The sequence below is a fragment of the Salmo salar genome, chromosome 11 (genome assembly GCF_965601325.2).
Source record: "Salmo salar chromosome 11, fSalSal1, whole genome shotgun sequence".
NCBI classification, from domain to species: domain Eukaryota; kingdom Metazoa; phylum Chordata; class Actinopteri; order Salmoniformes; family Salmonidae; genus Salmo; species Salmo salar.
The window spans coordinates 20,426,509-20,441,299 of NC_138301.1; the positions used below are offsets into that span (position 1 = coordinate 20,426,509).

At 43.3% G+C, this 14,791-nt stretch overlaps 1 protein-coding gene across 5 annotated transcripts in view; it reads right to left on the minus strand.

Moving 5' to 3' along the window:
- The window catches only part of LOC106562084 (uncharacterized), a 205,556-nt gene extending 194,263 nt beyond the window's left edge, over nucleotides 1-11,293 (minus strand). For all 5 annotated transcript variants that reach the window (XM_045689148.2, XM_045689147.2, XM_045689149.2 and 2 more), the window contains exons 1-3: nucleotides 11,051-11,293; nucleotides 9,582-9,733; nucleotides 4,276-4,413 (exon numbers count right to left, since the gene is read on the minus strand). In XM_045689148.2, coding sequence (XP_045545104.2) covers nucleotides 4,276-4,413; nucleotides 9,582-9,733; nucleotides 11,051-11,075 — 315 coding nt within the window. In that variant the 5' untranslated portion in view covers nucleotides 11,076-11,293. The remainder of the gene's footprint in view (nucleotides 1-4,275; nucleotides 4,414-9,581; nucleotides 9,734-11,050) is intronic.
- Between the last annotated feature and the right edge of the window lie 3,498 nt (nucleotides 11,294-14,791).

Genomic DNA, 14,791 nt, shown 5'->3' on the forward strand with positions numbered 1-14,791 from the left:
GGTAATTCTGTAACGGCTGTCTTCAGGAAATGACCAAAATGCAGCAGAGTTAGTATTCATCCTTCAATTTAATTGGAAAGAACACTATACAAAAACAAAAACAAGGAAACTGACAGCCAACAGTCCTGTCAGGTGCAACCACACTAAACAAGAAACAATTACCCACAAAACCCAAAGGAAAAACATGCTCCTTATGTGTGACTCCCAATCAGCAGCAACGAGCTTCAGCTGTGCCTGATTGGGAGCCACACACATGGCCCAAAACAAAGAAATACCAAAACATAGAAAAAGGAACATAGAACGCCCACCCAATGTAACACCCTGGCCTAACCAAAATAAAGAACAAAAAACCCCTCTCTATGGCCAGGGCGTTACACATTGGGAGTCAAGGCTAAATTTAAATTACCGTAATTTCCGGACTACTGAGCGCACCTGAATATAAGCCGCACCCACTGAATTAAAAAATATGTATTATTTTGAACATGTCTATAAGCCGCAACACCTCGGCCGTCTGCTCTCTGTGTGTTGACCCAGTCTTCGAGCTCATTTTCTAGTTCGGGCCATCTGCTTTTCTTCCCTCTGAAAGCTTTAGTTGTATTTTTGCACTGAGTCAATTCCTCACGCTGCTGTTTCCAACGTCTTATCATCGACTCATTAAGACCAAGCTCCCGTGCAGCAGCTCTATTTCCTTTTCCAACAGCCAGATCAATCGCCTTCAACTTGAAAGCTGCATCATATGCATTTCTCTGTGTCTTTGCCATGATGAGGGTGACAAAATGACTACCGTAATCAGAATGATGGGAAGTTTGAGAGCGCTCGATTTAATCTAAACAGTAAACAAAAAAGTTTTTGACCTTAACCCGTTCGGCAATTTCATTGGTCTAATGAAAGCTTCATGCCGGCAAAAAACTGAGCACGTCACAGAATGTGTTTTTTTGGAGAAAAAAAAATTGAAAGCGGGAAAAATCCATATATTAGCCGCGTCATTGTTTAAGCCGCGAGGTTCAAAGCGTGGGAAAAAAGTTGCGGCTTATAGTCCGGAAATTACGGTAGGTTAATTCCATTCATGCATTTGTGCTGGCAGAACAAAGCAAAACAGTACAATTTTCTCCATTCTCCAACAGCTCTCTGCATTGTCTACTCACGCCATTGTTGTCAAGCCTATTGTAGTGTTGTCACGATACCAGAATTGACTTAGATACCGTTACCAGTAGGGATGCACGATATATCAGTGAACATATTGGAATCGGACGATATTAGCTAAAAATGCCAACTTCGGTATCGGCCGATGTCTAGTTTAACGCCCCGATGTGCAAAACCAATGTCAAAGCTACCGTGCATACCCATATAACGTAGGTACATAACGTAATGACGCCACGTAAAATTTTGCGCTACACGTGCAACACAGCATTCCTAACCTAGCCCACAATGTCTGCTGTGTGGATCGAGCAGTCAGCAAGTCGAGCAGTCATTTGAAAATGTAAGAAAATTGCAGCGAGACAACTCAAAGGCGAAATCCATAAAAGCCAAGATAATGGAATTCATTGCCCTTGACAATCAACCGTTCTCTGTCATGGGTGATGTTAGCTTTCGCCGACTGGTCAAGGATCGGTACACACCACCAAGTGCGCTATTTTTCAGATGTTGCCCTACCGGAGTTACACAGTAATACCGTCACTGCTATTAGCATCACGACATACATACTATAGAACGCTGTTTGGATCACATTTTGACAGAAGTACCGAAAGTAACAAACACCATTTTTCATGATCTAGTATCGAAAAACGACAAAGGTTTTGGTATACGGGCAACACTAGCCTCTTACCTTGAAGAGTTTGAGATGGAAGAAACTCAAAGCTATGTGCAACTGAAAATCCATTATGAGGGAAATGTCTCCAATGTAAAAACTTACGCTACTCTCAAAGACAATAATAAACCTTTTAAAGGCTTTATATTATAACAGCATACCTTTAAGTGTGAAAAAGCATAAGAGGCACAAAGGCCACAGGACACTGTACTCTGTACCTACATTGTATTACACATTTTTTATCTGTTTGAGCTTTCAAATAGATTTGAAAGATTGCCACAAGCATATTATTCTTTTAGCATAAAAGCAAAAAAAAGTTTGCAACTTCAAGGCTGTCCATCTTCATGAAAAAAATAGTTTTTTTTATTTGCGTGTACGTGTGTGTGTGTGCCCCCTGTCCTTCAGAGTAGCAGTGTGTTTCTTCCCTGCCAGCTGCTCTGGTTTGGCCAGCATGGAGCGGAGTGCTGAGTGATAGACTGATCGATGGGCAGCCTAATCAGCCAGCTTAACTCTAATACCCTGGACAGGTCCACATCATTATCATATCAGGCTCCACACGTTTCGAGGTGACAAGGAAGAGGCAAAAGATTAAAGTCAATCTTGTAAAGAAGGGCCACAACTTTTAATGCGCTGTCCAAGACAGGCTAGGTTTTATCTGGTAGCAGGGAAAGAAAGGAGGCTGAAGGAAGTGACAAAACAATACAGTGAAAACAGATGAGGAACTCATCAGTTAAAATTATTCTGTGCTTGGGGAGTGTTAGTGGCATTGTTGTGGCACGAGCTCTAACCGTACCTCAAACCACTTCTGTCAGCCAACCTGGTCCTAGACTCCTAGCAGCCCATTACTGGCTATCTATTAAGGTAAGCGTTTGTTTAACTCCACACACATTTGGGGGCGCTGGGGGAACTCTTAGAAATCATCTATAAACTGCTTTAAACAAACCGTTTACAGGCCGTAAATGACGCATAAAAGAGGAAACAGGTTTGAGGTTGGGGCTGGTGCTTGTGGTGGTGGTGGCTGCACACACTTCACTCAATTAACTTCAACACACACACACACACCCCCGATCTGTGAGTGATTCACAAAGGAGGACCACAATACATGCATTCCACACTTTAATATCAGCCAAAATGGCAGCCACGTTCATGAAAAATGTTGACTAACTGCGCAACAACAAAAAACACATTCCAATGCCAAGAACAACCTGGCACCAATTAAGCTCTAGCTTTACAAAACACTGCCAATTCAAACCCAACAGGAAAACACAGTACGTGCTACATTCAGTATTGTGTAATGGCATTGAGTTTCTTTCCAGCATGTTCAAATAATATACAACAGTGTATGTAGGCTCTACGCGCTTATCTTCAGTGGGCTGCTATAATGAATGAGCAGACTGATTCGTTTTGGGTTTCATAATTAATGCTGCCTGTTGAAGGTCAACCACATTCCATTCCTGTGAAGATGAAATGACTGAAAGGTCTGGGGAAGTCAGCTACACTGAGAGACGAAGGGAACGTTGGCCAACAGGCACACCCTTTCCCAAACTCTGCCTGGGCTTATTTTAACAATCCGATACAAAAACAGTCATTTACCTTTTTTCTTATTGTCCTAGTTCATAATTCACCATTACTCAATTACTGTCAGCTTACTTTACAGCGCAGGATAAAGTCTACAGGGAAATGGAGGGGGATACCAATTTCTACAAAAGCAACTTTCTGTTCACCCATACTGCCGCTCTCATTATACTGTTCATGGGAGAAAAGCGAAGGTGCTCAAACCAAAGGTTTTTGAGGCATGAAACCTGATTAATAAGCTGTGATACAGATGCCTCCATGACAATTTCATCTGTAATGAAGACCATGTGGTTAGCAGCTCCAGTGTCGACCCTGAGGCCCAGCTACAGTGAATACGGCTGATTTTGCATGAAAAGCACAGTTAATAACATTAGGGGGAAATCTCAACAATCGTTCAGTGCAGGAACAAGTTCAGCAATACATGGGCCTGAGAGTAAATCAATCTTAAATTGATTAGCTGTTCCCAGTGAAAGACTCAGATGAGGTTGTCTCCCCCTACCTTGTTCTGAACTCACCTGCAAGCCCACTGACGGCCGAGCTCCAGGCTTATTCTATGAGCCTTGACAATCCATAACACATACACACACAGTCAGCTGTCTATACAGTTATGAATGTGAATGTGACTTTCCCCATAGTCAGAGTGTAACCCTGAACTTAGCGGCCACCACTCCCCATCATCATTAATGCTTAAGATGGCTAACAAGCCCACTGTCAACAGCTTCCAGGCTAATCGACATGTCAAACAATGGCGGGTGTGAGGCGGGCTTTTAGAGAGTCCCTGGGGTGGCTTCTTAGAGCACGCTCAGTTTAACACAGCAGCGCACTGGAGGTGTAAACAGAGAGGGATATAGACTTCTGGATTGACTAGCTGATCAATGCCATTGATCACTCACCTCCAGCTCTTTGTGCAGGCTGGCTGTTCTCCCCTCCACCGCCCGGCCCTCCGCCTCCTCAGCCTCCAGCGCCTGGATCAGAACCTCATTCTGCTCACTCAGGTCCCGCACAAACGACTGCAGCACGCCCACCTTGCTCTAGAGGGAGACAGAGAAGAGGGGCACAGCAGACATGACCTTTGTTAGGTGTTTATTGGAATATCAACACTGAAATGGATTGCTGCTACCCACCTTCACTCAGTGTTATGGAGGAAGGACTGAGTGACCAGTTGGGATTAAAACAAATCCATTCAGAAAAATACAGCACATTCTCAAACATCACTTTGTATGAATACAGCAAAGGAAGCAGTGATGGTCAGAGAAAGTTTGAAAGTAGTAGGCATCAGGTAGGTAAGTCAGGTAGGTAAGTCAGGTAGGTAAGTCAGGTAGGTATTTGAGGGAGACAGAGACAACTCTTCTCGCTTGCTGTTGTGTCCTTTCCTGTCCCGCCCCCATCCCCTCTCTGACATCCCCTCTCTGATCATAAAGCAGGACATGCAGGGGGTGTTCGGGCCAAACCCATCACAAGACATCCAAAACCCCCATATTAGAGCTCTGCTAACACCTGGGGTACTATATGTCACCTCTGATCTAGCATGGCATCTTCACAGCCCAGACACATAGATGCTATGCAGGAACATGCCGACTATCTGCAGAACAGCCCAGACAGTTTGGACCCAGATTATAATTTAGTGCGGGATTTGACACACAGGAATTATTACGGCTCTGTCGGCCGTCAGGTAGAAATGGAGATAAATGCTCCATCAGACTGAAGGGCTTTTGCTTTTCAAAGCCTCTTTTAGAGGAGTGGAGATGGAGGTGAAGTGGAAGTGACAAGTGCCCCGCCTCACGAAAACAGAACACAAACAGGTGGGTTTGTTGCTGCCCTGATGCAAAGCCCAGCCCACCAGCTCAATCAGCCAGTGGTGATGGGCACTGGCAGCACACACCCAGTAAACTGGGGCCCGTACATGGTAAGGTCCTCCCCCTTCAAACACTGGGCTAATGCTCTAGCCCCAAAGATGCATGTGGGAGTCCTTACTGTGACTAATAGATGAGAGGAGCAGCATTAGGTTCCTTCAGAGTACCAACATGGGTCCTGCCAACATCAAAGGTTCCCCTTTCTGTTAAGTAATTCTTCCCTCAGTTTGAAAGAATGAGCAGATGAGAGTCTGGCAGGGGGGAGGAGGGTGAGAGTGTGAGGGAAGGTAGGGCAGGCGGGGTGAGAAAGAGGGGGAGAAAATGAGAAAGAGAGAATATATTTTAGGTGTATAATCCTGCTTCCCAGCTGTGAGCAATTTTACAAAACAAATCTCCTGGCCATGAGAAAGATAATGCAAACCTCATAATGACACAAATAATAATCCAACAACACCAATAGCCAGCCACCCAGCTGCATCCAGGACAGCGGCTGGCTATCTCGGCCTCCACACAGCCTCACCACATTCAAATTCATATTGGATTTTTATTCTTTCACCTTTCTCAAAGCATCCATTTCAGACGGCATGAAAAAGTAATATTCCAGCAATAAAGCTTGATTTACACCCCTTCCATGCTCCCCCTCTTCCTTTTTTTATTTGATCATTTAGCCAGGATCGTATAACTGTATATCAGACACAAATGAAATCAGCTCTCTTGCACATTAAGGCCATGTCTTGCTGCAGCTAACATCCACTGCAACCCAGCCAACCAGCTCCACAGCAAGCCAAGGGCAGTGTCCCATTCATTTTCAGGCCCATTTCCTCCTATGATTAGGCGATCAATCAATCCCAGCCTTCAATCTCATCAAGCAGACGGGATTATCTTTCCATCTCCCCTCTCTCCCTCTCTCCACTCAGTCAAACACTCACTCCCTCCCTCACACACGGCAGCACATTAACATCAGATCAAGTATCACCCAACGCACGCCGTCTGCCACATCAGCCCACCACAAACAGACAGTTCTTCGTCGCACCCTTCTCTCAACATCTCCTCTGTCTCACACACACACACACACACACACACACCACACACACACACACACACACACACACACACACACACACACACACACACACACACACACACACACACACACACACACACACTTCATTTTTAGAAGCATCAAGCATTAGGATCCCTGTAGATTGACAGAGTGCGGCCTTTGCTAAAGCAGTATTTTCAAGGCTTTCACTTACACACTCCCTCTCCAAGCCCCCCATCTTCCTGAGAAGATATTGAATGGATGGCATCGCTCAACACCACTGGATCATAACTGCACTTGTGAGATATAGTAATAAATCATTTATTTTCTTAAATGTGGAAGAAGTCACATCACACAATGTCCAGTAAAGCCAAAGACCTCACATAGCTTCTCTCTGTTATTCACTGCAGATGGAACACTGTAGGTAACAGATTAGGATTAGCTGTGAGGTTTGGAGTGTTAGAATACATTGATCAAGCCTGGGCTTGTCCTTCTATTGGTCAAAGAGAAACCTCATATCGCCAACATGCTTGTGTACCCACAATGCACTGGGGAGCAGCACGACTCTTCAGTCTCTTTCAGGTTAAGAGATGTTACTCGATAAAAGCATGGTAACTGAGGTCTTTGTGGTAGGAAAGGGAGTGGAGGGGATCTTTTTTACAATGTGGACCACTGTTTACACTCCCTAAATGGTGGCTAAAACGGTCACTTGTAAACAACAGAATGCCATTAAACTGGGTCCACTCAGGGCTGTTGGGGCTTCTCAACACGGCCAGATAAATGGCCCACTGGGACCAGGGACTGGGAGGGGATATGGGGTCCAAGAGACACCTCCACACACATACTGGTACTGAGGCAGAGAGCAGGGGACAGTCTACAACCCATCAATAATGGTCCTTACAGGCTATGGGTCTACTCTAGGTTTACAGAGCATTTGGAAAGAAGTCAAGGGCTGTTAATATTTCCACATTTTGGAAATGTTACAGCCTTATTCTAAAATTGATTAAACTGTTTTTTCCCCCCTCATCAATCAACACCCAAAACCCCATAATGACAAAGCAAAAACAGGTTTTTAGATTATATATATACATTTATGGAAATATCACATTTACATAAGTACTCAGACCCTTTACTCTGTACTTTGCTGAAGTACCTTTGGCAGCGATTACACCCTTCTTGGGTATGACGATGCAAGCTTGGCACACCTGTATTTGGGGATTTTCCCACATTCTTCTCTGCAGATCCTCTCAAGCTCTGTCAGTTAGGATGGGAGTGTCGCTGCACAGCTTTTATGAGGTCTCTCCAGAGATGTTCGATCGGGTTCAAATCCGGGCTCTGGCTGGGCCACTCAAGGACATTCAGAGACTTCTCCCGAAGCCACTCCTGCGTTGTCTTGGCTGTGTGCGTAGGGTCGTTGTCCATAGGAAGGTGAACCTTCGCCCCAGTCTGAGGTCCTGAGCGCTCTGGAGCAGGTTTTCAAGGTTCTCTCTGTACTTTGCTCCATTCATCTTTCCCTCGATCCTGAATAGTCTCCCAGTCCCTGCCGCTGAAAGACATCCCCACAGCATGATGCTGCCACCACTATGCTTCACCGTAGGGATGGTGCCAGATTTCCTCCAGACGTAACGCTTAGCATTCAGGCCAAAGAGTTCAATATTTGTTTCATCAGACCAGAGAATCTTGTTTCTCACACTGTCTCTGAGCTCTACGGACAATTCCTTTGACCTAATGGTTTGGTTTTTGCTCTGACATGCACTATCAACTGTGGGACCTTGTATAGACAGGTGTGTGCCTTTTCAAATCATGTCCAATCAATTGAATTTACGTCAGGTGGACTCAAGTTGTAGAAACATCTCAAGGACGACCAATGGAAACAGGATGCACCTCAGCTCAATTTCGAGACTCAAAGCAAAGGGTCTGAATACTTACGTAAATAAGTTGGGTTTTTATTTTTAATAAATGTGCAAAAATGTCTAAAAAGCTGCTTTCACTTTGTCATTATTGGGCATTGTGTATAGATTGATGAGGGGGGGAAGTATTAAATACATTTTTGAATAAGGCTGTAACGTAACAAAATGTGGAAAAAGTAATGGGGTCTGAATACTTTCCGAATGCACTGTATGTACTACAGAATAAGTGAAACAATTTTGAACTTACAGAACTGGATAGAGATAATTTTGAAAATACCTAAATGAGTTTGACATACCCCTCTGATGATAATTATCAAGTAAATTAGATAGTGTATGCTATGTAATTTAATTAAACTCTTAGCTCACTGCTTTCAAAACAACACTATTATAGGATAGGCAATAGAGATGTTGATATACTGTACTAGTCCTTCTTTGAATCCTTGACAAGAGAGTTCTAAAAGGCTTGTTTTGTGTTTCCAGAGCCGAGGCTGTCAGAGGCTGTGTGAATCAAACAGGATTTCCCCAAACCGAGAATAAATGCAGTTAAAATGAGAGGCTGTGTTGTTTCCAAACTCTGCCATTGCTTTGCCATGGAGAGGATACTTCTGAGAGAAGGAGCTTTCCTCTGGTGATTAGAGTCAAAGAGACAGGCTTGGCTCACTAAAACTTTCATCAGCCGTCATCAAGCCCAGTCCTAAAGGTGTGCAGCCACCCACCCACACAGCCAACCCCATCCTATAGCCACTGACATGACATGCACAAAGGGAGAGAGAGAGCAGCAGAATTGGCTCATCCTCATCACTTTCAGCATTCTTTAGTGGAGATGAATATGAAAAATAGCACATCTTTAAATGTTGAGGAGAAGAAAAATGAATTAGTAATATACTTACAAGGACTAAGAGCATGCACATGTAGGGAAATTTATTCCACTTTTACTGATGAGCACTGGCTAAAAGGTACATTTTCCCGAGATGTAAAGATATTCAATAAAAGCCACTTAATGGGATAGTTAAAAAATAACCCAAAAAGCTTTTTGATGTAAAGACAGTAATTCTCTTAACAACATTGATCAACCTGTCATGCTTTCATTAAGGCACTATACCTTTTAGCAGCCATGCGCTAGACTAATAGCATTATAAGTCTCTAAAACACCAAGTTTCCTCCCTGCCCTTGTCAGGCCCAGTCTGTTGTCCCTCCTCAGACTTCACATGCAGGGACAGCAGATACAGTCACCATAAAAGGCCTGTCACTAAGTGTCTGCATCATAATGTAGGCCTAACCATTTTCTAGTTTATTCTCACACATATGCATCACATTGCAAGATCAGTTCATTAGTGGAAATAACACACTTGCCCCAGCACATCCAAGGAGCGTCACCGCCTTTACCAGTTTACCTGCAGAGCCTCCTCCCAGGTGTCATCTGATTGGTCAATGCGTCGAAGACGCTCGTGGTAAAGGGTTCGGAATTCCACAAGGAGTTTCTGAATCTCAGCTGGCCGCCGAGTCTCTCTGGAGTAGCCATGATCCCCTAAGCCAGACCGGTAATCTATCAACACAAATAAACACATTTTACCATCAACACAACTGATGCATGGACACCATGTCTCACAATGACAAACCTTTAACTAAAACTGAAAATTGTGACATTGCCTACAGTACTATGTAGAGAGACGCCGTAAAAAAACAGGGATGGGATTTCAGTGCGGGCATCAGTGTCTGAGCTGGCTACTGATGCTCGTCAGCTACTCTCATAGGGACTGTGACTGTCCAGAAGTGCAGCAGCCCACACAATAAATGGCTTTAATAACATACCTGAATCCTCAGGTGCGTAAACCCCTTGTTTTTCACTTCATCATTTTTAATTCTGTGCTGAAAAAACCTACCCAGCGCCCCTTGCTTCAGACCACAATGCCTTGTTATATTCTCTCTAACAGCAGTAATTAATCTAGGGAGCATAGCAGCATAGTCTCTCTTTGAGGAGCGGCCTATAAAACACATTTCACTCCGACAACTAATAAGTTATAACAATGGCAGATAAAGAGAAACTGTGCACCAAAGGAGCAGGTGAGATTTGGGGCAAAGAACACATGAAAATGCCCAAAACAACTCTATTTGTGGGTATGTGTGAGTGAGCTGCATCAAAATCTTCTGAAATCATGGGAAGGAAAATAAGTAATGAAAAAATAAATGAGAATAAATCATATCTTGCTGCAGAGTAGCCTTGACCTGGAGGATGATCTTGATAGAGGTGGTGCTGTCCATTTAATTCATATTGATGTTTACACAACACCACCCCCAATCTTCCTTATCTCACTTCTGACCAAGTCATATTCTGGATTAGATTGAACCAACTCCAGATCGAGATGGAGAGAGAAACCAAGACGAGAGAGAGCAAGATAATGAGAAAGATAGAAAATATCCCTTTAAAGGGAGGTTTAGCCACACATTTGTATAAAATGTTTAGTTAATTAACAAATCAGGCTAATGCATTTAAATTACATTTAGAGCTAGCTAACTTCACAAACAGCACGCACCTATCTGAGGCACAACCTTCATTACAAATCTTTCAGTGGCAGTGCTTTGCATCACGAGCCTCAACTCGTTCTCCTGAGTGAGATGGATAGGTAGCAGCAACCCAGCTAGCTACTTTGACAAACAGTGACAAGTGTTTTCCAGGATATGGCTATAAACCCACAGGCAATATCAACGTCTTGAAAGACTACGAGGTCGCCTAACGTTGATAGCCAAATAGGTAACGTTAGCTTATATCTAGATAATTATTTGGCTAATTCCGTTAGCTGGCTAGCTAACATCAACAGAGTTAGTTGTGTTGTCTTCATAATATGTAACGTTAGCTAGCTACCTGTTGCACTCCGGCTGCTTATCATTTCATTCGGTTTCGGATATGCCAAGTGGCTTTATGAGGCGCCTTGCACAGATTTAATCAACCTCATGTCGTTCAGCAAGTGAAAGTCTCCCTTCTACTTTGCATTATAAATGCAGTGGTAAACTTATTATGTTCCGTTTTTATCCGCTGTCACCACATTCTAACGTTAACCGCCTGGAAGCCCCCATCTCCCGCTTCTGCACCTGCACATCCTGTCAGTTCAAGCTCCAACAGTGAGACTAGCCAATCAGGCAATGATTTTGCGTAGCGCTTTGTCTTTAGAACCAATCACAGTGTAAACATTGCCATGAGGAGGCGTGAACCAGTGTTTGTTTTGGGAGTGAAAGTCCCAGATTTCCATGGAAACTTGCACAACTAACTAGCGGTTTGGTTGTGACTAGCGTGCATTACTGTCCGTTGGACTGTCCTCTTTGTTGTCCCAGATTTCTCTATAGGCTGATACTGTACCTGTACTACTGTACAGATCAGAAAGTGGAAGGTCCAGATTGTGTGTTATTATAATTGTTTTACTTGCACCTTATTCCAGGTATGGTCACTTTGCCTGTTTATGTCTGGCCCTTACAATTGAAAATAGCTCATGTGGTCTGATGTTCTCATAACATTCTGCCTGCACAGTGGTTTCATCTCCTTGGAAGCACTTTTCCTTGCAAATATAGGACACTTTATTGAAATTGAATTTCCAAAGGTCCTTTGTTTTATGAAGAATAGAAAGTAATGGGTAGAATATATTGATAGTTATATGCTGCTCCTTTCTGCTCAGTAAGCTTGGAATGTGTTCATGTTGAGAATCATAAGGCAAAGCGTGCTGAAAGCCGCATGATTGCTATATTACTCGATTATTGACTTGAAAATTGCCTTCCCTCTATTCCTGTTTATTATGAGCATATTTGTTTCCTGCCTTAAACTCCATGGCCTAAAACGGCTATCAGGGTGCATGATGAATAAGAGATACTGAAACTGATTGCTAACAATATTATTTCTTATAATGTGCTGTGAACTGTAGAGCTTCTGAGCCTCATAAATATTTATAAGACCCTGTGTCACAACGGGAACTGGACAAATTGTTAAAATCTGCTTGCCCTGGGGAAACTGTTTAATTCACAAAGACAATATTGCATGCCTGTGAGATCTCTGTTTTGCTAATGCAGTGCAACACAAACCAATAAAAAGCTGCTTGCAAATCACATTCATCCATAACCTTTCCTGATAATCTCAAAGGATATTGTACACACACCTTGTTGTTCTCCCTATTCTGTGCATATCATGCCACTATCCATTTTATTTATCAATTTCCAGTTCTTATTAATTTTCTGCATATGCAGTAAATGTTCTGGTTGGATAAATAGTCAGTGTATGAAGGTTAGATTGATTATCACCAGTCCAGGAGAGACAGGCTTTAATCACTTCACAGTAGACTATTGAATGCTGTGAAACATAATCACCTGCAGAGTTTAGTGGATTGTGTAACAACAAGTTCGGATTCGGCTGATGCCTCGGAGGCTGGAATTTGTGCAAATTTGTGAGATTCAATAAAAGCCTTTCCTTATTTCTCATGTTTTGAAATAATCACCTTTGACATTGCAACATCTTGTCAATATTCTTGAGCAGGAATCTAGTGGGAGCACTGCATGAAAATAGGTCTATGTGTTGACAGCTTTAGTGTCTTCTGTTTTTAGGTTGACGTACTGTACTGTTGTTTACCTTGTGTTGTTGCCTTGTGCCATCTCTGTTCTTGGTGATAATAGCATCATGTCTCTCATTTTGGATATCACCAGAGTTTGAATGGGAATTCAGAGGTGGAGGAGCCATATTTGGCTTATGCCAAGATTAGGGTTAGGGTGATGCTACACTCTTAGAAAAAAGGTGCTATCTAGAACCTAAAAGGGTTATTTGGCGGTCCCCATAGAAGAACCCTTTGAAGAACCCTTGATGGTTCCAGGTAGAACCGGGTTCGATCCCAGGCTGTGTCGTGACCGGGAGACCCATGAGGCGGTGCACAATTGGCCCAGCGTCGTCCGGATTAGGGCAGGGTTTGGCTGGCCGGGATTTCCTTGTCCCATCGTGCTCTAGCGACTCCTTGTGGTGGGTCTGCAAGGTGACTTCAGTCGCCAGCTGGACGGTGTTTCCTCTGACACATTGATGCGGCTGGCTTCCGGGTTAAGCGAGCAGTGTGTCAAGAAGCAGTGCGGCTTGGCTGGATCGTGTTTTTGGAGGACGCATGGCTCTCGACCTTCACCTCTCCCGAGTCCGTAGGGGAGTTGCAGCGATGGGACAAGACTGTAACTACCAATTGGGGAGAAAAAGGAGTAAAAGTTTTTTTTAAAGAACACTCTATTTTGCAAAGGTCTACAGTAGCCTCAACAGCACTCTGTAGGGTAGGACCATGATGTAGCCGGAGGACAGATAGTTTCCGTCCTCTGTGTACATTGACTTCAATACAAAACCTAGGAGGCTCATGGTTCTCACCCCCTTCCATAGACTTACACATTAATTATGACAACTTCCGGAGGACGTCCTCCAGTCTATCCGAGCTCTTGCAGCATGAACTGAAATGTTGTCCACCAAATTAAAGGATCAGAGAATTAATCTAGTACTAAAAGCATAAACTACAGCTAGCTAGGACTGCAGTGTATGAAATGTGGTGAGTAGTTGACTCAAAGAGAGCGAAAGACAATAGAACAAATTCATTTCTTCCAAAATGAAGGAGAAGCAAGAGAAATAGAGAGATTTCCTCATTTTCTTTTCACTTTCAGTTTCACTTACTTGGCTAGCAAGTGCAGCTAGCTAGTTTAGCCCACTGAAGCACCTTGCTCAAACAGAGGGATGCTGCCTATGACTTTCCCACACAACAACTCTTCCAAGTAAGCTTTTGGTACTAATTTAATGCCACCGGGGCCCACCGGTGTAACTGCTTACTGACTGTACACTGTAACATAACCGCATGATTTTAGCAGGTTTACTGTTCTATTAGCTATGCAGATTATGACATTACTTTAGCTAATATGGTGACAATGATGTAGGCTGTGTGTAGCGGTTTGGTTTGGAAAGTTTTTTTCGCCTGGTCACATACAGTGTTGTGCATTGAAGTCCACAAGCGAAGGGAAGAGGTGAGAGGAGGAAAGCGCATAGATGCAAGAAGGAATACAACGTGGCTGCTATAATGTGAACTGTGTTTACTCGTGATCAGGGGTGTATTCATTCTGCCTATTCTTTTGAAAAACGTTTCTTAAACGTAAGCAAACAGAACAAAACGGGGATAAACATACCTTCATTTGTCCAATCGAAACTCTTGTTTGCAACGATTGGACTAATGATTACATCCTATATCAGCTAGATGCAGGCAAGAGTGTGCAAGGCGATATTGAATGTCACTGTCTGTCACCTGAAATTTGTCTCTCCACCTGTAAACTTTAATTCATATGCTTGGTTGTAGGAACCTCATGATGGGTTTAGGGAAGATTTGAGTATCATGTAGTAGCCTAACCCTATCGCTGTTACATTGAACTGGGTAAATGAAATATGAATGAGAGTCATCCAATATTCTGTAATAGAAATAAGGCCATGTTCATGAAAAAAAAACGAACTTTAGCCTCAACCACAACCCTAACCCCAACCCTAACCTTCACAGCACTGCATGGAACTCCCTTCCATCTCATATAGCGCAAGTAAACAGCAAACCAGGTTTCAAAAAACAAA